The sequence below is a fragment of the Chaetura pelagica genome, unplaced genomic scaffold, assembly GCF_000747805.2.
Source record: "Chaetura pelagica isolate M959 unplaced genomic scaffold, ChaPel_1.0 scaffold405, whole genome shotgun sequence".
Taxonomy (NCBI): Eukaryota; Metazoa; Chordata; class Aves; order Apodiformes; family Apodidae; genus Chaetura; species Chaetura pelagica.
In genome coordinates, this window is record NW_009953489.1 from 2,960,663 (window position 1) to 2,983,202 (window position 22,540).

Consider the following 22,540-nt stretch of genomic DNA (forward strand, 5'->3'; position numbering starts at 1 on the left):
TGGGAACCCAGGGGTTGCCTTTGGCCACTTGCAGGCACAATCTGTAAATCTGGGTGTCTCATCCCTAGGAGGCTGGTTTCTCAGAGGGGCTGAGTGCCCACCATGTCCACTGGTAGCTGGTGTCCACAGCACTGAGATGTGCCACCTGTGTGTCCCTGAGTCATCAGCAGTGTCTGGTCTGGGGCTGGTGTTGTCTGGGGCTGAATGCAGAGGTAGCTGCTGGAAGGATGGATCCTTCCAGGTTGTTGTGGAATTTTTGTAGAGTTTGTTTTCTGGAGCAATGAGTAATTAAGGGTGAGCTTGTTAAGCATTCCTAGCAACACGGCTGCACTGCCCTCAAACTCCTTGTGAAATGATGGTCTTGCTTTTGGCAGAATGGAGGCATCCTGCCTGGAGCTGGCCCTGGAGGGAGAGCGCCTGTGCAAGGCTGGGGACTTCAGAGCTGGGGCAGCCTTCTTCGAAGCAGCAGTGCAGGTGGGGACAGAGGACCTGAAGACTCTCAGTGCCATCTACAGTCAGCTGGGCAATGCCTATTTCTACCTAAAGGAATACTCCAAGGCCCTGGAGTACCATAAACACGACCTTACCCTGGCCAGGTAAGCATGTCAGCAGTGCTTTGTCCTCATCAGACACAGCCTGGCAGGGCTTGAGTGAAGGGAAGTTCTGTGGAGTCTGAATCCAGTGTCCTGAGGGAATCTATCCAGAAATAAGCATCCAGAACTAGCCTTGAGGCATGGGCTGACTGTCCCGTGGAGAACTCTGGAGGCAACAAGAATGGGCCAGCCACCTTCAGAATAGGGAGGTGGAGAAAGGGATGTGGATGTGAGGAGGGTGCTTAGAGCAAGAGCAGATCAGTGTCCAGTTAACCTGTCCCCAGGTACCCATTGTGATTACATGTGAAGTCATTAGAGCAGCTCCCTTGAGAAAGCAGAAACCAAGAATCTGTCTCCAAAAGTTGAGAGAGCCCCTGTGAAGCCCTCCAGCCAGGTGTGTGTGCTGGGAGCTGCTGGCTCTGATATATCTACCAAGCAGTGCTGATTGCAGTTTGACTTGTGCCTCCAACAGTTGGTAAACACAAGTCTGTGAACTCTTCAGCACCTCTCTTCATTTCTCTGATCCTCTTGTAGAACCATTGGGGACCGTATTGGAGAAGCCAAGGCAAGTGGCAACCTTGGAAATACATTGAAAATACTTGGGCAGTTTGATGAAGCTGTTGTTTGCTGCCAGAGACACTTGGACATTTCCCAGGAGCAGGGAGACAAGGTAATTGGTTCATGGTATCTAACGGGGAATATTGCCTAGCTTTAAAAAGAATCTGTCTGCAGGTCAGTGACTGATATGGTGAAGGTGGGCTTTGGAAGGAGATGGAGCTTAAAGCTCTTCCTCTGGCTGCATCACAGATCTCATGCTGCTGACAGTAACAGCTGTCATGACAGTGAAGATAGGAAAGGAAAACGTGGGTCTCCTGCTGGCTTTGACCATCTCTGCCCAGCAATGGAAAGGTCCATACTGGGATGTGAAGTGTAATACCTTGCTGCTCCCTGTTCTTCCTCCCTTTAGGTAGGTGAAGCCAGAGCACTCTATAACATAGGAAATGTTTACCATGCAAAGGGAAAGCACTTATCTTGGAATATGGCCCAAGACCCAGGCTACCTGCCTCAAGAAGTCAAGGAGACTCTACAAAAAGCTTCAGAATATTATGAGTAAGTATTCAAGCTTGGCCAATGCTCTGCCCTGGCCAGGCAACAGTGATGGCTTAGATGCACACAGGTACACCTCTGAGCTTGCCCTGCTCAGTTCATAACCTGTATTTGTGGTGTCTGCTGACAGGTGTCAGGGTCTGCAGGTTAGCTGAGCTCTGGTAACTGTTGGGCCAGTGACAACTGTGCGGGCTGCAAGATGACAGCTTTTACTGAGTCTTGTTAGAAACATTTCTCATAGAGGGATTTGTTTCCTGGGCCACTGGGGATATGGGAGCTCTGGAAAATGTTTGTTACAAAGAAAAAGAGTGTGAGCTCAGCACTGATGAAAATCAGGCCACTGAATGAGATTTTGCCTATTGTGATGAATCAGGAATATTCCCCTGAGATGTCAGGTTATCATAGCAAGTTATCCTCAAGGAAGGCAAGAGAGGGTCTGCAAGCTTTTCTAAAATGAGAGCTAAAATTCATCCTGGCATTGCCTTGGTAAAATTCAGTGAAGTATGATCATGCAATCAAGTTCTATCAACTGCTGCTCCTCAGAGCTGTATCTGGAAGCTGCAGTCGAGCTCCTGCAGCCCCTGCTGCTCTCTGCTGGCCCTGATGGGAATGGTTCCCTGCCTGTCTCCATCGCCGGGGCCATGAACAGACACTCTCCTTCACTCAACGGAAGGGGCTTTCACTTGAAGTCCCGGCTGTCCCTCTCATGGATCTCTAGTCTATCTTGCTTGTAACACCATTCCCTTTCCTGATGGTTTCAGAGATTGCTCTGATGTCCCACAGAGGAAGGTTGTCACCAGACTTTTTGGCTAATGTTTTTCTCCTTGTACTTCAGAGTTCTGTTTCATTAATGCAGGTTTTTCTTTAAGTAGCCTTTCTGAATGAGGAGAGTGAGAAGGTTTTGTACCTGTCTTCTCACATCTCAGGATGTGATAGTGCCTATGCATAGCTCAGCATCCTTTTCCCAAAGAACAGTGCACATAGCATAGCCAGTGGGTAAACTTGTGCCAGCTGGGAGGTCTGTGTTTCCCTGTGTGTGCAGGGTGTGTAAAGAGAGAAAAAAGCAAGGTAAAGAAAGGAAGCTCCTGGCATTGCACTGTATCTTTTCCCTCTCCCTGGATTTGTCCCCATCCTCCTGTGTATCATCTCCTTTCTCCCATGCTCCTGGTTCTTCCCTGTGCAGTGAGGCAGCCATTTCATGTGGGATCCTGTCAGCCTGTAGGTCTGTAAGCACTTGTGCAGCTCCTGTACCTGGCTGCAAGTTGCTTGAGGTCAGGAGAGCAGCAGGACTTGCAGCACTGGATCTGCACAAGCTCGCAGAGCTGGAGCTACCATAGATCACCAGACTTTCACTTCTTTAAGTGCAAGTTCCCTCACTGTGTCTCCTGCAGAGTGTTGGCTATGTCTCATCAGAGGTTCTGTTCTGGCTTCTTTCAGGAGAAACCTGTCCCTGGTGAAGGAGCTGGGGGACAGAGCTGCACAGGGCCGTGCTTATGGCAACCTCGGGAACACCCACTACTTACTTGGCAACTTCAGTGAAGCTATAGCCTTCCACAAGGAGGTAGGAAGTCACTGCACTTTCCTGGGGTCAGGGGCTGAGGGTGGCTCTTGGGGAGCTGCCTTTCTCACCACAGCCCGGAAAGTACAGGCAGGTGTTTTCCCTAAGCTGTTTTTCCTCCTGTGTGTACCCTGAGCAACATCTTGCTCCAATCCCCATCAGCACCTAATGAGCAGCTTGAGGGGGAAGGGTGCTGTTGGCTTGGAAACTGAAGGAGATATCTAAGGGCAAATTGCAGCTGGGCCTAGCAAGGCTCTTCTGCTCTTCATTTGTGTCAGTCTAGATTTTAATAAATGCAAGCCATGAATTTAATTAAGCTGCTGAAAGAGCTGTTGATCAGGAATAAATGCTGCTTGTAGAACATAATAGCATTCTGTAAAGCTTCACAGAGGGCGGAGGTGATACAATCCCTGCCCCAATTCAAAAGCAATTCTGCTTCTGGTTCAGAGTAAATCTCAGTCTCCGTGCAGCAGAAGGTGCTCAGCACCGTGGAAAGTCAGCCCTGTCACACCTCCTCTGCTTTTTAAATGCTGGAGGACAGCAGTGCTTTGTGAGAGGGGCTTGAAAGGGGCAGGAAAACTCTGTGCAGGACTTAGGACCATGAGCAGGGTGAAGTGTGGGGAGCAGAGGCAGGACTGGGGTAGGGGCAGAGGTCTGGGGAGCAGCTGCAGCGCAGGCGGAGAGATGGAGGGCACGTGTGTGCGTTCACTCTGTGCCACAGCACCAGGAAGGTGACAGCCTTGTTCCTGCAGGCTGCCCTGCCCAGCAGCCACATCTCTTCACAGCCTGATCAACAGCTCTCCATTCACCTCTTCAGTCAGCTGTTGCAGTATGGGCAGAACTTCCTTTGCACTTTAGCGAGAGAGACTCGTACTGACCAGGCTGGGTAGGATGCAGAGGAGGCTGAGACGAGCCTCTCGCTTTTCCAAAGGCTCTTCCTGATCCTGAATTGCAGCAGGAGGAGAAATTTCCTGCTGCATCCAGCCCTGATAGGCACGTGCACCACTGCCTTGCTGGGTGGCAGCTTTGCAAACCCAGGAGCTGAGCTCCCAGGGCCCTTGCTGGGTGTCAGCAGCCTGGCAGGGCAGCCCATGCTCACTGCTGTGTCTGCCGCAGCGTCTCGCCATCGCCAAGGAGTTTGGGGACAAGGCAGCAGAGAGGAGAGCCTACAGCAACCTGGGCAACGCACACATCTTCCTGGGGAGGTTTGACATCTCTGCTGAGTACTACAAGTAAGTGCCAGGGGCTAAGGCAGACTAGGGGCTGGTGTTTTCTGGAAATCCTGACCTATTGCAGTGAAGTTGTAGACTCAGTGGGGGGATGTGAGGAGGGACCTGGAGGCCAATTGCACACGTGGTGCTCAGTAGTGACAAGCCCTACAGCCACCTGACAGCCTGCAAGTGTAACAGGCATGGACTTTGGTGCAGCACGTGCCAAAGTGGTGACTTCCCTGTCACAGAGGTACCCTGCAGTGACCAGGTCTCTTTGTTTCCACCTGTTCCACACAGGAAAACACTCCAGCTCTCCAGACAACTCAAAGATCAAGCAGTAGAAGCCCAAGCTTGCTACAGTCTTGGAAACACATACACTCTGCTTCAAGACTATGAAAAAGCAATTGAGTACCACCTAAAACACCTGGTGATAGCACAGGAGCTGGGAGACAGGTAAGAGACTGTCTCAGGAGGTGGCATTTCTGCTCTGGTGGATGACCCTTTCCTTCTGACTTATTGTTCTTTACTACTGGTGCTAAACAGCGGTGACAGGTATTTTTGAAAGTCTTTGAAAAAGGCTTGGAACCCAGACCTTAATCCAGTCATCTTGTCAAAAATGAAATATGATTGACACCTTCATTGTGTCATTCAAACCTGTGCCCTTAAATCTGTGGCTGTGTGGGCTGAGTGACGTCTCTAATAAGAAGTGCTTCAAGAAAATTCATTGTCTTCAGCACTCTGCAATGAGCTCTGCTGTTTCATCCCAGAAGGGCCCTTCTAAAGCTTCCTCGAGTTCACAAAAATGGTATCTTGGAAACTGTGGGTAGGACATACATATATACATGCCACTTTTTCCTGTTGCTCTGACATTATTCTGGAAACTTCCATGTGGAAACAAATGATGTTACATGGAGTATGTGAAGTTGATATATTTTGCTGCCTGGCCTCACTCCTTCAGGACGCTTGGCCTTATTTTTTATTATTTTTGAGAGAGAGGTTGATCCCTTTCTCCTGAATACACTCTCTGTGGTCTTGGAGCCTTCTTGCAGCTGAAGTGACTTTGCAGTCACCTTGTGTTACTGCTGATGGCTCCTGGGAAGCTGGGTGTCCTCCACTAGATGGAGCAGAGACATTAAAATGGGAGCTCCGTGGCACCATCTGGGTGGTATCTGCTCAGAGAAGGTATAATCCCACCCAAGGGTGAATCATGCTGTGGGGGTGCAGGCCTGTGGGCTCCTGCATTTCTGGGAACACACCCTATGAGCAGAAGTTATTGAACAGGGTGACAAGAAAAACGTTTAAATGCTGATCAACCCGCCCCAACCTCTGAAGAGGGAGTTGCAGTCACGCTGAACCTCCCCCTGCGCCCCCATGTGCTTTTTTTATCCCATCACCCCCCACATGAGCTGGTTTGCAGAGCTGAGCAGGCTCTGATGAACAGTGGGTCTCTGCCTGCTTGTGCAAACAGGTGCTGAAACCTGCTCCAGAGCACCTGGGTGTCTGGTGGGGGCTGGGGGTGAGGGTACCCGGGGCAGGTTTCACACTCACCTGCTTTTTCTAGCTTCTGCAAACAAGCAGCAGTGCCCTGGAGGCCTTGTGAGAATGGGTCAATATTTGCTTGGCTTCTGCATGCAGGTCCAGGTTGTGGAGGTGTCCTGGGTGACACGGTGCTGGTGTTGAGCAGGGGGATGTTGCACACCTGCAATGTTCTCTCCTTGTTATGTTCTTGCTCATTTAGCTCTGGGTTGTTGATGAGCTAAAGGGCTGGATGTTACATGTCCTCTTGATGCACTGTGCATCTCTGGAGAGGAATCCTTGCTGTGCAAGGTGGAAGCTGGACAGGAGCCATGGCTTCTGCTCCCAGGCTGGTGCTCACAAATGAAGCTGAACCATTCTGCGCCCTTCATAGCCCCTGGGCTACACTGCTTAGTTTTTTGCCACTGTGGGTGCAGAGCAACTTCTGAGGCTGCTGCCTATTCCCTGATCTTTCTGGCCTCAGCATAAGAAGAGTTTAAGATGTACAGTGCACTTAATTTTCCTTTGCAGAACACTTCTGTAGGTGCAAGCGTGGCTGGGAGGCCTGGCTGTTGGTGCCCTAGAGAAGGAGGCCCTGAAGGGGCTGCTGTGCTGCTGGGTTTTGCCCAGCATTTCTGTGGTTGACAGTTTCCTGTTTTGCAGGGTGGGAGAAGGAAGAGCCTGCTGGAGTCTCGGAAATGCCTATGTGTCCCTGGGGAGCCATGAACAAGCCTTGCACTTTGCAAGGAAGCATCTTGAGATCTCCCAAGAGGTAAGAGAAACTAGTTCAGATTAGAGGGAATCAGCTGTCCCTGTTGAGAGGGAGACTTTATTTTATGCCAATAAATTACATTCATGTAGTTCTCTTGATGTAGCTGCTTTGGAAGGTGCTTGTCTATGTGCTGTTTCAGTGGCCTCTGTAGGAACTGCTGAGTTTGGCTGGGAAATGTTCTTTTTTTGGGAGGCTCTCAGCCTTTCCCTTAATTACAGCTAGTAGAGTTGTGCATGGCTCTTAACTGATATTCCTGGGTGAGAAAGGACATGAGGACTAATTGTCTGTTCTGCTGGCCCAGGTGTTGTGCACCCAGCTGGTATGAAGGAACTCAGACACTCTTGGTGTCCAGCTGGTCAGTAAGACCCCTGTTTCCCTGAGCTTAAGGCTGTGAGATCCTGACTGAGATGGACCTTCTAATCTAGCTGTGGTCTGGCTTGATTTGCTGGCAAGTGAAGTACCTGGGGAAAACAAGGCCAGCTTCCAGCTGGTGGCTGGGTGCTGTAAACCTGCTGTTCTCTGCACTGCAGCACAGTGTCCGTGTGGCAAGTTCTTCCCCTGATGGAGCAGGTGGGGTGCCCAGCTCCAGCTTCTCCCCGTGCAGTCCGTGGCTGATGCTAGCTGAGCACAGCCTGCAGCCAGCCCTGTGCCCTCCCTTTGGGGTGTCACACCTGCAGTTGCTCTGGTTTTCACAGACGTGCTGCTCAGCTACCTGCAGCTTTCCTGCTGCAAAAAACATGACGTGTTCAGGAAAGCAAGAATGCCATGGTTGGGTCTTCTCAGAGTGCTATGAGGAAATGGGCTGTGGCCTCTTTAGTTTTCCCCAGATGAAGAAATTACCCTATTGAAGTACTGGTTGGACTTGCCATGTGTCAGTGCTTTGTGTGTTCTGCTTGTCATCTAGGTTGGCTAAATTTTGGGTTAGGGCTGACATACCAGCCTAATTATGTATTTAATTATACTTCCCAGACATCTAGAAGAAAGATTGTTCTTTGGCCTTGTTTATTTTAGGACAAATTAACTTTTCCAGCTCTAGTCTGATAGGACTCTGTGTGCAGTGCATGGCTGATTTCTCAGGGCCAGGTGGCAGCTGGACAATGTGCAGTGAGGGTGCTGGCAAGACAGGAGCACTACTGGCCCTCCTGACTCCTGGGGGTGGAGGGGAAGCCCTATGGGGTGGGGGTTCGCAGTGGTCTCATTCTGGGGGGATGGCTGGAATTACAGGGTGTGTCAGGAGTAGGTTACTCATGGCAGGTGGCTAATGAACTCCCCCACATCATTAATTATGGAGCAGTGCAGAGACTGTCTGCTGGTGAGCAGAGCCTCCATTAGCTTCTAGCAGCTACTGATTCTGTTCTAAAGCTGATGTTTTACTTTATCCTTGGGAACCAAGTGTGCTGCTGTGACAAGCTCTAACATTTTCCCCAGGAAAAACCTGGTGAAGTTAAACCTTTGCACACGGGTGTGTTTCACTTGCTTCCCATCACCCCTTCCCCCTTCTACCCTGTCATAAATCTGATGGTGACATTTGAAGCCAAATGAAATCTGCTCAGAGTAAGAACACTGGAAGCTGCTTGCAGGGAAATCAAAGGTTACTGGAAAATTTCTTCTAAAACAGCTGGAGTGAAGGATGTGTACCTAACAACCCTGGGTGCCATCCTAGCTCCCACACACTGCTTTCCCATCTCTGTGTGAGGCAGGAGAGCTGCTGAGAAACTGAGACATCTGAGCTGAGGGCAGAAAACATGGCTCTGCTGTGGTGTGTGTGTGGTAGGTCCTGCCTTGCATCCTTGTCCTGCCAGTGTGTTCATCTGACGTTAGTAGAGCCTTGGAGAGGGTCTGCAGTGAGTGGAAGTCAGAGAGGCATTGAGCAGGGCATCAAGGACTGTGAGACCTGACCAGGACACAGTCCTTTCTCTGGAGGTGATGTCAACAGCAAATCTCTTGTAATTGGCAGGGGATTTATGCCTGAGGATAAGCCTTTTGAGCTGCCTCCCTTTACTAGTGCTTTGGGCTTTGTCATAAATAATGTGGGGATTTATGATTTTGTTCTGGGGTGGCTCACACTGCAGTCCATCTCGAAGGACCACAAAAGAGCTGTTGGAAGGTATTTAACAGGGAGTCAGGCCTCTCCAAGGGAACAGCCAAGGTCCTCTTCTGTAACAGAGGCTGCTGTTCTTCTAAAGATTAGAGGCTGTTTCTGACTGACCTCTCTGTATTTGCTGGGCATATGCAGCACAGTCATTTTCTTGTCTCATTAAACTTTGAGGAGGGCCCAGCAGCACAGCTCATTTTAAATAGCAGAAGCCACTGGGAAGATCTCTTCCTGAACATGCAGTGTTGGCTTCCCCAGCCTCAGGCCAGTCAGAGATGGGACTCCGGAAAAAAAAAACCTGGGCTCCAGAATATTTTGGAATCTTGTGTGGGTAGGTCACTAGGAACAATTCAAAGCTGTATGGAGGTGAGCCAGGGGAGAAGGGCTTTCAGAGCACCCAAGCCCTGAGTGTGACACTGCCCACTGGCTGCCTGGAGCTCAGTAACCGTGAAAATAGTTGAGGAAAGGGGCAGAAAGTTCCAGGACTCTCTGCCAAGCCATATGTGGCTACAGGATGGACCCAGACCTGCACGTTTACCTCTGTCCCAGTTCTGTAGCAGAGTTTGGGCTGTGTCCCCTTAATTCCTTGCACCAAACTTGGCAGAAATGTGTGTTGAGGTGCAGCCCCTGCACAGCACGTGTGGATCCTCTCCCGAGTTACCGCTGGGGAAGAGTTTTGGGGAGTTGCTCTGGTGTTCAGGGCCAGGCTGTGTGGTCTCTCAGGGTGTCTCCAAGAGCTCTCTTCTGACTGGTTGTGTGTTTTGCTTTGTGGCAAACCCCTTTCTAGGGGCTGTTTGCTTGGAGCATGTTGCCTTTTAACCAGCTGCCCTGTTCGTTTTCCCCCTGTAGATCGGGGACCGGAGCGGGGAGCTGACAGCACAGGTGAACATGGCCCAGCTCCAGGCAGCCCTTGGCCTGGGCCCCGGGGAGGAGGACGTGGGCACAGCTCATCACTGCTCTGGCTACGAAGCACAGGGTGAGTTTCTGGGCTTTTGCTGGCACTGGGTCTCATCAAAGATGTAATATGGTCCGTGAGAAGGGGGGGCGTTTGGAAATGGGCAGCATGGATGGAAATAATTATGCCAGAGCAAGATGAGGCTATTGAGCATCCTTACCAGAAAGGAGATGGTGGTATGTTCTCTCTGTGCTTTCCATAAGCTGCAAGGACAGGGAAGGATGTGTCCCAAAAAAGGAGCAGAATGAGTTAATGGAATTAATCTGCATCTGGAATGAAATTCCTTGTACCAAGCAGCAAATCAGCTTTTTTCTCTTTTGAAGCTTTTCAGGGCCCTTCTAACTGATGTGACTGACAGAGGAAGCTTTTGCAAGGTGGCTGCCAGGGATTTTTTTTTCCTGCTCTTGGTCTGATTAGCACCTCAGGAACAAGCCTACAGCAGGGGCTGAAGGCAGGTTGTGAGCATCAGCACACTGATGCTGTCTCACCCCTGGGACACCTGCAATGATGCCCAGATTGGAAAGAAAGATGTGGCAGCACTTGGTCACAGCAGATAAAATGGCTTTACTCACCACACTTGGCCCTGGATCGTTCTGCCTCCACTTCCCAGGGAGCAGGAGAGCACAGCTGGGTCCTCACCACAGCTTCTGCCAGGCTGACCTGTCCCCAGCTCGGGGACTGTCTGCCTGTCCCTGCCTGCTGCAGCCACTCCTGGGTGCCTGGCATGGGGCACTTCCAGCTGGGTGCTCTGTCACTGTGGACAGACTTATTAATTAACACAGATGAAGCTGCATCCCAGGAGGCTGATTAAGTACAACCTTGTTAGTGCAGAGACACTTTCTCAGGTGATGTGTTCTCTTTCCTGTTGGTAGACCTGGGGTAGAGCTGGTGCTTGGGTTGAGACACAATGTCCTGGGAGGGCAAGAGGCTGGCTGTATGTTGGACTCTGTGTTGCTCCTGAAGGTGCAGCCTGTGTCAGTACTAAATCTGTTCCCTGGAAATTGAGCTGTGGGTGAGGGAGCCAGGCTGCCCTGCTGTGCCAGGGAGCTGAGCTGTTTCCTCAAGGGCCATGTGGGACACAACAGCTGCCCCAGCCTCCCTTTGCACATCTTGTCCATCTTTGTAACTGCTGGGAAACTTCTTTAGAGCCTTCCCTGTGTTCCTGACACCTTGTTAGGGGCTTTCTTTTGGCAAATTATCTTGCTCTGAAAGGGGAATAGGAAATTAACCTTGATGTTGCTGCTGCTCCTGTGACAGCAAAGTGTGGAGGAAACAAGCTGATGGGGCTTGAATGCAAACTGCTGTGGGCTGGGCTGGTGTCCCACTGCAGGCAGAACAGTGTGCCTTGGGGGTCAGGGTGGGTCCTGGTGTGAGCAGAGCCCCTCCTGGGGAGAGCTGAGTCTGGTGTGTGGCAGTGTCCCCCACTGTGCCCCTGACACAGCCTCACTGACCACATCCTGCAGCGTGAGACTCCCTGCAGGGTGGGGATTTTTGCTCCAGGCAGGTGGCAAACCTGGTCAGTCACTGGGCTGAACTGCAGGGGAGGCAAAGCAGAGCCAACCTGTGGGCTGGTTGCTGCCCTCTGTGGTCCAGAGGTGCCTGTGCTGTTAACAGCTGGAGCCAGCAGTGAGTTTTCTGTCATCTGACAGTGCCAGAACCTGATGGCTGGGGGCTGGAGAGGGGCTGAACTGCTGCAGGCAGGGGCAGGGCTTGCTGGAGGTTGCAGTGACCTCGTTCATCTGTGGAGCCATTCCTCACATTCCCAAGGCTGGGGCTGTTGTCTACAGAAGGACAAAATGTTCTCTGGAGGAAAAGCAGCAAATGACTGGAGTTTGAAGTGTGGGAGAGGGCGGGACTGCAGGGCCCTGGGCAGGTGTCATTGTAGAGTAGGGATTCTCCAGTCATGGGGATGTGGGGGCTGCTGCCCCTCAGCTGGTCCTGGAAACCAGCTGAGGAGATAAAAATCAGGTGTCCTTGTGCTCTGTGGGCTTGTGCTGTGCAGCAGAGCTTTGCCAGAGGAAGGCAGTGAGAGTGTTGCAGTGCTTAGCCTGCTTCTACACATGCATCTCAGGTGGGAAAGGTTCTGTCCCTGTGAACTGGAGAGAGGATGAGTCTGCAGGACAGCCTGTGGAGAGGAGCCTGGCTCCTCGATTTCTCCTTAACTTTTTGTTCTGGCTTTTATTCTGAACTTCAGTGAAGGGTAAGAGAGGCCACCAACCTGTCTCTGAGCCCTTGAGAAGACAGGAGATGTATTTAATGGCTGCCAGGAGCTTTAGTGCCCTCCTGTGCAGCTATTAAATGATTTTAAAAGCATAATTATTTATATTATTAATAGCAGCAATTTACAGCAAGAGGAGCATCTGTTTCTGTAATAAGAAGCAGGTGAGAGCATTGGGATCCAAGTTGACTCCTGAACCAGCTGTGCTTTTTGATGTCAGTTAGTCTCATGGTGGGGACAGCTTTCACATTTTTTCCCTTCAGATTATTTTCCCTTCTTAAGTTTATACAATGTCTACATATTCATAAGGATGCTAAAATCATCTGGTAGGGCAGGCATGTTATAAAACACTTCCATTTCATCAAGCATTGCTTGGGCATTGCCCTCCACCGGGGGCCTGCGGGAGGAAGGAGTGTCTCATGTTTTCCTCTGTGGTTGTGACTCCTCTTTCTGAGCTCTTTGTAATTTTAATTAATATTCTGAGAGCAATTGCATGTCAGAAGACAAAGCTGGAGGCCAGGGAAGTGGGGCAGTGCTGCAAAAGTCTTGTGAAAGCACCGACCTTGTCAAGAAATGCAAACACAGAGAGCTTACAGCAACAAACCGAAGTAAGCCAGGGAGTAGCTAAAACACGTAACAAATAAACAGAGATTGTGTCTGTTGTACTGGTGGGCTTTTGCCTTTGGGGAGAAGGGAACTTGTTGTGCCTACAAGGGAGTTGTTTTGTTGGGTTGGAGGAAACCATGAACAAGAAGTGCTGTTTGGTGCTCCAAGCCCCATCCAACCTGGCTGAGTTGACTGTGCCTGGTGCTCGGTGGGTCAGGAGCACAGAACTGAGACCTTTCTGGACTGAGCCTGGTGGCACCCGGGTGGGTAACGAGGGTCTCCAGTACACCCTGGGCAGGGTGCTGCCTTGTAGCATTCTCCACTGCAACTCCTCCTTGTCAGCTCTCCTCTCTGGAGACTGGCACCACCTGGGGCAACTTGCCAGCCTGGAGGAGCATCAAGGAGGGGCTTGTCCACCACCGAGGGGCTGGAGGTGCCAGCCAGAAGGCAGGAAGCAGCCTGGGCAGCCTCAGTGTGTCTCCAAAGTGACAACTGGCTCTAGGCTGCTTTTCTTCTACCCTCAGCAGCTCATCAGCCTCAGTCATCATCTCTGCTGGCAGTGGTGGGGTTAGGAGACACTGAGCAGCACCTCTGCTGGCTGCAGGTGGGAGGGGTGTAGGTGTTGCAGCAGGCATTGGTGTGTAGCTGCTTTCAGAGCCCTGTGAGCTGGTTCCTGGCTCGGTTTCTGTGCAGTTTGCAGAAAGCAGACACTGCCCAGCCATGCTCAGCCAGCTCTGAGGGCAGGGAAGGACATGGCCACGAGCCTGGCTGCCCCTGTGCTCTGCAGGGCTGCTGGAGAAGGGGGGGCAGGAGGCCAGCCTACTGCTCTGGGGGTCAGGAGCTGGAGCTCTGCTGGTCCCTGTGTGAGAGGCAGCCAAGCTTCAGGTTGTTTTCCTAAGTGGTGAAGTAGGCAGTTGAGCCTGGGTGGGCACAAGCCCCTGTCCTTCCTGGGCAGTAATCAGCTCAGTGTGGCTTTGAACATGGGTCTTTACATCCTTAAAGCAGTTTTGAGCTTGCCTTCTTCACAGGAATCTTTGAATCCTTGGATCAATTAGACAGGAATAGAAGTAGTCTGCTTTTATGTTTCCCAGCCTGTTTGTTTGTTTGTTTGCTTTAAATATCTTTGAAGTATCTAAGAAGTGTTTAGGGCTGTTGAAATAGCTGGGTTGACCAGCCCTCCATTGACAGAGCAGGAGGGAGGAGGCACTGCTGCTAACCTGCTGTGCCTCAGGCTGGGATGCTGCCCAGGGACAGGGATGCTCCTTCTCCGTGGTTTACTCAACCCTTCTGCAAAGGAGTGTGCTGGCTGACAGGCCAGAGATGTGTCCCTCTGAGACCAGTGTCCTGGCAGTGGCGCAGCCCTGTTCCCTGGGGCTGCCATGTCAGTGTCCAGGCAGGGTTTGTTGCCTGCAGCTGAGCAGGCGAGCGCAGGAGCCCTGTTGCTAACGGCTTCAGCACGGAACCTGCCCCGTTCTTGCCAGTCATGTTGAGTAAACATAGCAATTGAAATGGCTTAATACTAAGTGTATTAATTCTGACTTTTCCCAGGGGCTGATGGGCTGCAGCTCAGCCCTGTTCCGTTCCAAAAATGAAAGCCTGAGGCCGTGCTGGTTAATTGTACCTGCTTGTGCAGGGTTTTGATGGATGAGGTTGTTGACTGAAGCAGAGTAGCTTTTAGCTAACTGGAAGGCAGAGTGCAAGGTGGTCTGGTTGCTGTATTGTGCTCTAGCAGATGCTCAGTGGAACTTTTGCTTCTGAGCAAATGTTCCCACATGCCTCCAGGTAAGGCACTGCAGGAAGGGGTCCAAAAAGACCTGAGTCTGTGGTGGTCCTTGCTGTGGTGCTTAAGGGAGGGGGGACGAGCGTTTGTCGTTTGCATTTAAACTGAGTAATTCAGCACTCAGTTCAAACTGCCCCAGTATTTGTTTTATGGAATTTTAAAATACTCTTCTCAAAGTGTTAAGAAGTATTTCATGTTCTCCTCTCATCTTGTTCTGTACATGAGCCTCCTTCCTAGTGTCAATGTAAAGTACAGCAAGACTCCTCAACTCACAGTAGAGGAAAGGCTCCAGGACTGGAGGAGAAGACAACGTGCTAAAGAAACTCAAGTGCTTGTTTATCTTGATGCCAAGGCAGACTGCAAGTGCTGGAAAGAAGAAAGGGGCCAGTTCTTGAAGCCTGGAGCAGAGAAGGTGCAGTGTGGCTTTTGGCAAAGTCATCCATCAATCAAGGAACCTATTATTGTGGGGGGACCTACCTGTTTGGAAATAGTTCCTTACGCAAACTCCTGCTCCAAGCTGGAGAGCCCAGAGTTCCCTTTGGCAGCACTTGCAGGCTCCTGGAGCCATCCCAGCTCTGGTGTGTGCTGTCTGTTCCCAAATGCACTTTCCACAGTTTCCTTTGGTAGCCAAGGTGTAGGAAATGCCTATGGTGACAACAGTCTTCTGTCTAATAGTACAGTATTACCATAAGCAGAGGCATCTTTTTCCCAATAGTGGTTTCTTTCAGCGCAGAGCAAAGAAAGGGACAGAAGAGAGTTCATTTTCTCACCCAGCTGGAATTACTCTCTATGTCTCAAAGGTCTCTATGTGGATGACCATGGTCTGCTTTGGTGATAAAGTGAGCAAGGCAAGGTCAGACCCTCAGCTTGAGTCACCCTTATCTCTTGCCTGACCTCAGGAATCGTCCTCCACTCAGCAGCAAGACTGGGTGCTGGCCAGGCAGGGACAGGCGCTCAGACCTTGGCTTGGCAGAGGGACCTGGCAGCCTGTAGAGACAGAGCTCATGAACTCAGAATCCAGTGCGAACAGCCATGTTCCAGTAGCTGAAAGTGCCTGACTGCTGCAAGCTGGTGACTAATTTCCAGCAGCATCCAGGAGGAGGGATCAAGTACATTGCCCCTCTTTTTCAGTAAAAAGAAAAACTGGCTTCATCCTGGCTCAAACCAGGACAAGAAGATTTACGGTGAGCGATCACTGCAAAGCTCTGACGGGTGTTGCTCTTCCTCTTGCCCTCCCTGAGTCAGTCTGTAGGACACAGCAGCTGTAATTGGGCTTGTCTAGCTGCTGGAGATGTTGCCTGTGTTAATTACTGTGTGTCACTTTCTAGCTCCAACTCGGTATCTTTTTGATCTCTGCTTGTTTGACACAAGCTGATAATGGAAGACTGGAGGTCAGGAGGCTCTGCTATATACTGGCAGAGAAAATCCTGCTCTGAGAAGAGAGCCTGCCAAAAGTTCCTGCCAAGCCTTTCCATGGTTCTTGAGTTAGCCCTGAGGTGACATGCCCCCTCCCAGCCTGCTCCTCCCAGTTCACTTTATCTCCCAGAAAATCCTCCTGTCCCCATAAGTGTTGATTTATTAAACAGAGCATTGTCTGGGGAAGGTTATATTCATAGGAGGCTGCTTCTAGCTTCCCCTGAGCTTCCCCCAAGCTCCAAGGTCTGTCTTTGACTGTCTGTTAGGTGTTGCATGATTGGGTGCTCTGTATTTTCCAGATTCTGCCAATACACACCAAAGTACTTCATTCTTTGGCCTGAACTGCCAACACTTTATTTGAAAACAAGCCTCATTCCAGCCTTGCTCAGAGAAGAGCTAATGCCCATTGCATATGTGGGGGAAAACTGGAATCAAAGAAGTGCCCAACATCATGGCAATTAGTAATAGGTGGGAAGGCTACAAGGTATAAAATCACCTTGTTACTCAAAGATTGCAGCTTTCCTGAGCTACAATGGTTTTGCCCCCACTGGGGGAAAGTAACTGCCTTGTGCCATCTGTCTCCGAGAAGGACTTTTGCTCCAAGTCTCACCTCTTCCACCTGAATGTGAGGACTCTTCTTGCAGTCAGCCAAATGTCAAGGGGCTCCTGGGTGCAGTGTGGATGTGCAATTCTGCTCTTGTTTAGAGCCAGTTGTTCAGCTGTCAGGCTGGATTCTGGAGGATGCAAAACTTGGCTGACACATCTGCAAAGCATCTTTTGCCAAATCAGGCAGATAAGCATCTTGATTCAAAAAGTAACTTATTTTTATTACTGCATAATATATATATACTTTTTTTTCAGAAAGAGTTTTGCCACTGAGGGGGAAAAAAAAACAATGCAAAATTGTCATTCTGGAGAAGGTTTTTGTAGTGCTCAGGATCTGTCTGGAAGGCTGATATTTGCTCAGCTGTGTGCTGTCTGTGTGCCAATGAATACAGCATGTCAGTGCAAACACACTGGGGCCTGAATCTTCCCAGCAGAAGAGGTTTCATTCCTGTCCTCCTGCCTCCCAGGGAGGGGGACACTGCAGAGCTGATGTTAGAGGACCTTGCATGGGACTGAAGCATTCCTGAGGAAGTCTGATGTGACAGCACAGTGGAAACAACATCCTCACGGCTTCCCCTGGCCCTGGGCTATGAGCTATTTTTATTATTGTGTGCCATCCTTGGTGTTGTAAGCAGTAGTATCTGTTCTTGGCTTTTGCCTGCAGCCAGAAAAGCCCTAAAATAACCAATAGGGAGAAAAAGGTCATTTTGCCCATCTAGCTGTATTTTCAGCTGGATGAACCTGAAGGGGTCAGAGCTGTCAGGATTCCCCTGGTCCTTTCCTGTCCAAAGGATTGGGGGTCAGCAGATGGTTCTTCCCATGGATCCACACACAACAGCTTGGTGCCAGCATTTTATGGTGCAGCATCATAAATAACTGATACTATTTGCTTTCACTATTTAGAGAAAAGTATTGTTCTATCCCAATAACAATTGGGAAAACAAATGCCAGCATTTATCATGCAAATGCTGGCAATAATAGAGGTCAAGTGCGTTTATAGTGCCAGAACCCATTATGTGTTTGAAGACTAATTAAAGCCTTAAATGAGATGCTTGTCCTACCAGAAGCTGCTTGGTTGTTGGGGTTGGGGTTTTTTGGGTTTTTTTTCTTGTTGCTGTGGTGTTTTTTTTCCCCCCCTTTCCTCTCTAAAGAGCTTGCTCTAATAATGGAGCAGTAGCTTGACAGAGCTTTCCTGATTAGATGTCAGCAGCATATGATTTGAGATGCTCTGTGTGCATTCAAATTGCTGGACCGTATCTCCACTGTCACTTCTGAGCTTGGGAGGGTTTACAAACCAGCCCAAACAACTGCCTGGCTGGTTGAATGTGATCATATTGAACAATATTTAGAGTTATCTGCCAAAACCAAGGCTGTAAAGTGCTGGGGTCCATACAAATGGGGGGAGGCACCATCCTATGCTACAAGAATTCACCCAAAAGACAAGTCAGTATCTCTATTAATAGAGATCTAGGCAGAATTGACCTTTTCATGAATGTATATCAAGTGCTTATGCCAAGATATGTTGTGTTTCCTTTGTGGTGCAAAGCCTGTGCTCTGTGGGGTAACTGAGCTGTGTGTGCTGCTCTGCCAGGAGGGCAGGAATGATGTTGGCTCTACAGCCTTTCCCTGTTAGTCCTCTGTGGAGTCCACTGTCAGGTTTAATTCTGCTTCCTCTGGCACAGCCACCCCAGAGGGACAGAGTGTGCTCCCAGCCTGCACAGGGGATTGTTGCTTCATCTGTGTCGGGTGTGCAGCCAGGGGCTCTGCTTCCTCTCAAACGAGGATGGAGGAGGCAGCTCTCCAAGCTGCTGGAGGTGGGGGAGAACCTTGGAGTTATCAAAGCACATGTCAGTTTGATGAGAGCTCCTGGCAGGGCCCCCCCTGTCATTGCTACTTGTGTTCTGCTCCATCTTGTCGACTCTGAAATATCTAGAGTGCCAGTGGGATGTGGAGACTGTCCCTAGAGGAACAAAACTGCCCCACTCTCAACTCAGCTTTGCTCTACAGCAGCTTTACATGGGATGCTCCCCTCATGGTCCTGCAATAAAACACTTCCTCTCACTTCAGCAGTACCTTGCTCCAGAGAATTGTTGCTGCATGAGCGTTTCTCCTCTTAACTTCACTCTGAAAGCCAAGGACTGTTGGGTGTTCTGCCTGTGGTGCAGGAACAGAATCCTTGCCTCTGGAGAGCACACTGATCCTGCCCTTTCAGGCACTGTGGTGCTGGTGCCAGAGACCTCGGGGCCAGGAGAGGAATGGGTGGGAAGGAGCTATGCACATCATGTCAATACTGGTTTAGCCTCCCCCTCAGACATGCAGTGCCCAGGGTCGTTCTGCACTGATCAGCTTAAAAAGCCCAAGGAGGGCAGGGAGCACAAACCACGAGACTCCTGCTTGTGAAGCGGAGGTTGTAGATCAAGGTTCTTGTATCCATGTCATCACAGGTAGCACAAGCATGTGCAGAGGGGCTGTCCTTGTCTCTGCAGGGTGGGCATGGGAGACACAGGAAAAATGATGGGTCTAGGTGGGTGTCTGACATGGAAATACTGGGTTAGTGTCCCAAAGCCACAAGAACAGGGACTGTTTGTGAGATGAGAATGTGCAAGGGAGCTGGGGGAAGCAAATGTGTCTCGTAGGCATGCAAGGATGCACTCAAGTATCCCCCATTACTCTGTTGCAGTAAACTTCCCTTCCCTGGAATTCCTTGCTCCCTTCCAGGTAGGGAGGTGGCTGCTCCATGGACTTCTAAAAATACAGGAATGTGAAAACCGTTAAACTTGTGTCAGGAACCAAATTGCAAAAGCAAAAAGTGAAAAAACCCAAACCCTTGGTTCATGGTGGTGTTGAGGTCATGGGTGGGGGGAGGGAAGAGATTTTGAAAACAAATTTTTAAAAAGAAACAGCAACCCTGGGCACTGCAAAGAACAACATCCAAGGAGCTCCAGGAAAACAGGGCATGAATGCAGGCAGTCAGGAGCATTGCTCAGCTGATGTTCACAAGAAGGTTTCAACTTGCTCTATTAGAGACCTCAGTAAACCTTAAAGACAGAGGGAGCATTTAGAAATGCCCCTGAGGTTTTCCGTTACTCTGCAGCAGGCTTGGTAAACATGCCAATAAATACTGGAGAGAGAGGAAAAAACCTTCCAGAGGAACAGACCCAGGTTTTCAGCTGCTCCACCTTTTGCCTCCGCGGCTGCTGCTGTTGATCGGCACCGGGGAGGGAGGCAGAGTGGAGCTTCTGCTGAGGATTAGGGGTGCTGCAGGTATTTCTGGGAGAAGTAACTTGGAAGAGGCTGAAAGTTACGTCTGGAGCCATCTGAGGGAATGTCCTGGTTGGAGATAGAAACTTAATGGGACTCGTTCTGTCATGGGGTGCTTGTGAGTATGGAAGTGTCCCTGCTCTCCTGGGGGACGCGAGGGCTGCTCAGCCTGCCCGGGGTGGAGCAGAAGGGACGAGCTCCTGCAAGGTGGTGGGAATTGCTACAGCTTATGATAACCCTGATTAATAGGGAGCCTCTTAATTACTCCAGCTGCAGTGGCTCAGCTCGTGGTGAGGGGCGATGGCAGAGCCAGTGTTTGGCCTTGGCACTGATTGTTTTCTTCTGGAAGAAAACAGCTGAGTTGGACAGTCCTGAGGTTCTAACTCCTGACTTCTCCCTCTCTTAGCTCAACCGAGTGTGAGATCTACCTGGTAACAGAGGGACATCAAAGCAACTGAAAGACAAATGGTTCTGTGTGCCCTAATTGCTGGGCTGCTCTCAGCTGACTGTATATCAGATTAACAAAGGGGAAGGCAGGTTTTCTTGGATCAGAGATTAATGGTTTCTGGCCAGTGGTTTAATGCTACTGTAAACGTACCAAAGCACCTGAGGATGGAGGTGCATCACTAACAGCTACAGCCTGTTGGCAACACTGGGTGTTTATCCCATCAGACACACTTTGCTTCTGGCTTTCCTGGAAGGGGCCATTAACAGCCTCCCTCCTGGGTGCTGCCCTGGCCTCTCGGGCATGGCTTTGAAACCCAGACCTGCCATCAGACTAAGTGTTTGTAGGTGTCTTTTATTCCAGACTCGATTGGCTTATGATTTTTGTGCCTTCTCTCTTGTTAAGTTTGTCCAATGAGCAGCTCATTGGCACCCTGGGTTTGAATGGGGCCCGTGGATGCTGCTGTAACACAAGCAATGGTGCTGTTGGCTGCTGGTGGGGAACTGGGGAATCTTTAGGTTTAGGGAGTTTGCTGTTGCAGGAGCCACACAAAGCTCAGTGGTTTCTGTTCTCAGGGCTCAGCATGGGGATGGGTTTCAATTCACATGCATTGATTCAGCCTCCCCCAGGGTTTCCCCTGAAGCTTGGAAGTTGTCATGGGACCTGGAGTCCAAAGCCTTTGGGGATGTTGCTGGTGTGGGATGTCATGTGGTGCTCAGCCAAGCTGAACCTTCAGGGAAGAGGAGCAGGAGAGTGAAAGCAGAAGTTTTCCCAGCCATGATGAAGACATCCCAGGGTGATTTTGTAAATCCTGGCTGAGTTAGCGAGCAGGGCAAAAGAAACTGGAAGCAGGTTGGAGGGAGACATGGAGGTAAAGAGAATTTGGAAAGTAGGAGTTGAAACTGAACTGTGTTTCACCCAGTCTGTTACTGCTAGAACACTACATTAAAATGAGTTTTATGAAAACTCAAATATATATAATGAATGCTGCCAAATTTTCTAATTTCTCTGTCAGCCTCAGGGCAAGGTTTTGCTCTGCTTAAGGCTGTTTAGGTACTTATGGTTATGATAGAAAGTATTTTCTCCTTCACTTAGTTTTCCAGCCCTTGTGACTGTAGAGGAAAGTTCAAAGCTGCCTCCCAGATACATTCTTTAAGCTAAAAACATTAAGATAAATCAACAATTCCAGGCATTTATTAAACTATATTTTTGTTATGATTTTTCTCAATGTCAGTCCTGTGACTTCTGTGATTTGGAGTGGGGTTTGTAACTCCTGAATTCCAGAGACCTCAGTTGAGATCAGGGTCACAGTGTGACCCAGTCACTGGTTAGATAGCAAAAGCTCTGAGCAGCCCAGGCTGTTGCTGCCTGTGCTGTGATAGTGTTGTGAAAAGATCCAAAACAATGGAAGAAAAAACTCACATTTGAATCTCAAGGACAGCACAGCTGCAGCAGGAGTGAAGGGTCTGCCCTGGTTTGAATTTTATCTGTGTGACATGAGTGAGTGACACCCTCCTGATGAGTGTGTTGTTTTATAGGAGCCAGGCCAAAGAGACTCCAAAGGAACAGCATGGACAGCTTAGACCTCCTGAAATTCCCTTCTGAAAAGGTAAGCAAAGATGTCTGGCCTCAAAGATTAAGTATCAGTAGGAATCTGTAATGGCTTGTTGACTGGCTTCATTTGCAGGGAAGTATGCAATTAGCAGATATCATTGGAGTCAATGGGATTAACCAAAGAGGGTTTCTAGAGAGCTTGGAGGAGAGGAACAGCTGGTCTAACTAAGAAGGCACTTAACAACTGAAAGCTGAAAAAGCCACTTCTGTGCTTTTTTGAAAAAACAGCCCTTTATTGAGAGGATAATCACTGGTGGTTTAGTCCCTTGGTGGCAAATCTCAGTGCCTTGCTAGCCCAGCAGAGTGCTGTGTCAGCGTGAGTGGGCAAGGAGAGGTCAGGAGCAGGAGATGGTGCATTGCAGGAAGCAGAAGGTTTTGTTCCAGGGGCCCTAAGAATTGCCTCTGCTCTGCTTCACTGCTGGGAATGTCAGATCCAGGCAGATCAGCATTTCTCAGCCTCCCAGGGCAAAGGCTTTATCTGCAGTCAGCTGGGAGGCACTGAGCCTTTCCACCTACAGGCACCATTTCAGTTTCTCAGGAAATCCTACACAGGATTGTTGGGGCTGCCATGGGGCTCAGCTGTGGCTGTTCCCAGAGGAGGTGGCCATGCAGGCCATCAAGCTCTACCTTTTTAGGAATGTCTTTGGCACAAATCATTTACATTATTCCAGCACTTTCCAGCCACAGGTCTCCTGAGTGTCCCAGGGGACATTTCCCCATTTACAGAAGTGTCACAGAAACAACTCACCCAAGTTGCAGGTAGGTGCAGATGATCAATGGGAAGCAAC

At 49.9% G+C, this 22,540-nt stretch overlaps 1 protein-coding gene across 1 annotated transcript in view; it reads left to right on the forward strand.

Moving 5' to 3' along the window:
* Window positions 1-22,540, forward strand: part of GPSM1 (G-protein signaling modulator 1) — a 51,881-nt gene that overhangs the window by 3,833 nt on the left and 25,508 nt on the right. The window contains exons 2-10 of the mRNA XM_009998951.1: window positions 375-596; window positions 1,128-1,263; window positions 1,561-1,703; window positions 3,138-3,261; window positions 4,375-4,490; window positions 4,767-4,922; window positions 6,648-6,756; window positions 9,701-9,827; window positions 21,677-21,747. Of these exons, the coding sequence (XP_009997253.1) occupies window positions 375-596; window positions 1,128-1,263; window positions 1,561-1,703; window positions 3,138-3,261; window positions 4,375-4,490; window positions 4,767-4,922; window positions 6,648-6,756; window positions 9,701-9,827; window positions 21,677-21,747 (1,204 nt within the window). The remainder of the gene's footprint in view (window positions 1-374; window positions 597-1,127; window positions 1,264-1,560; window positions 1,704-3,137; window positions 3,262-4,374; window positions 4,491-4,766; window positions 4,923-6,647; window positions 6,757-9,700; window positions 9,828-21,676; window positions 21,748-22,540) is intronic.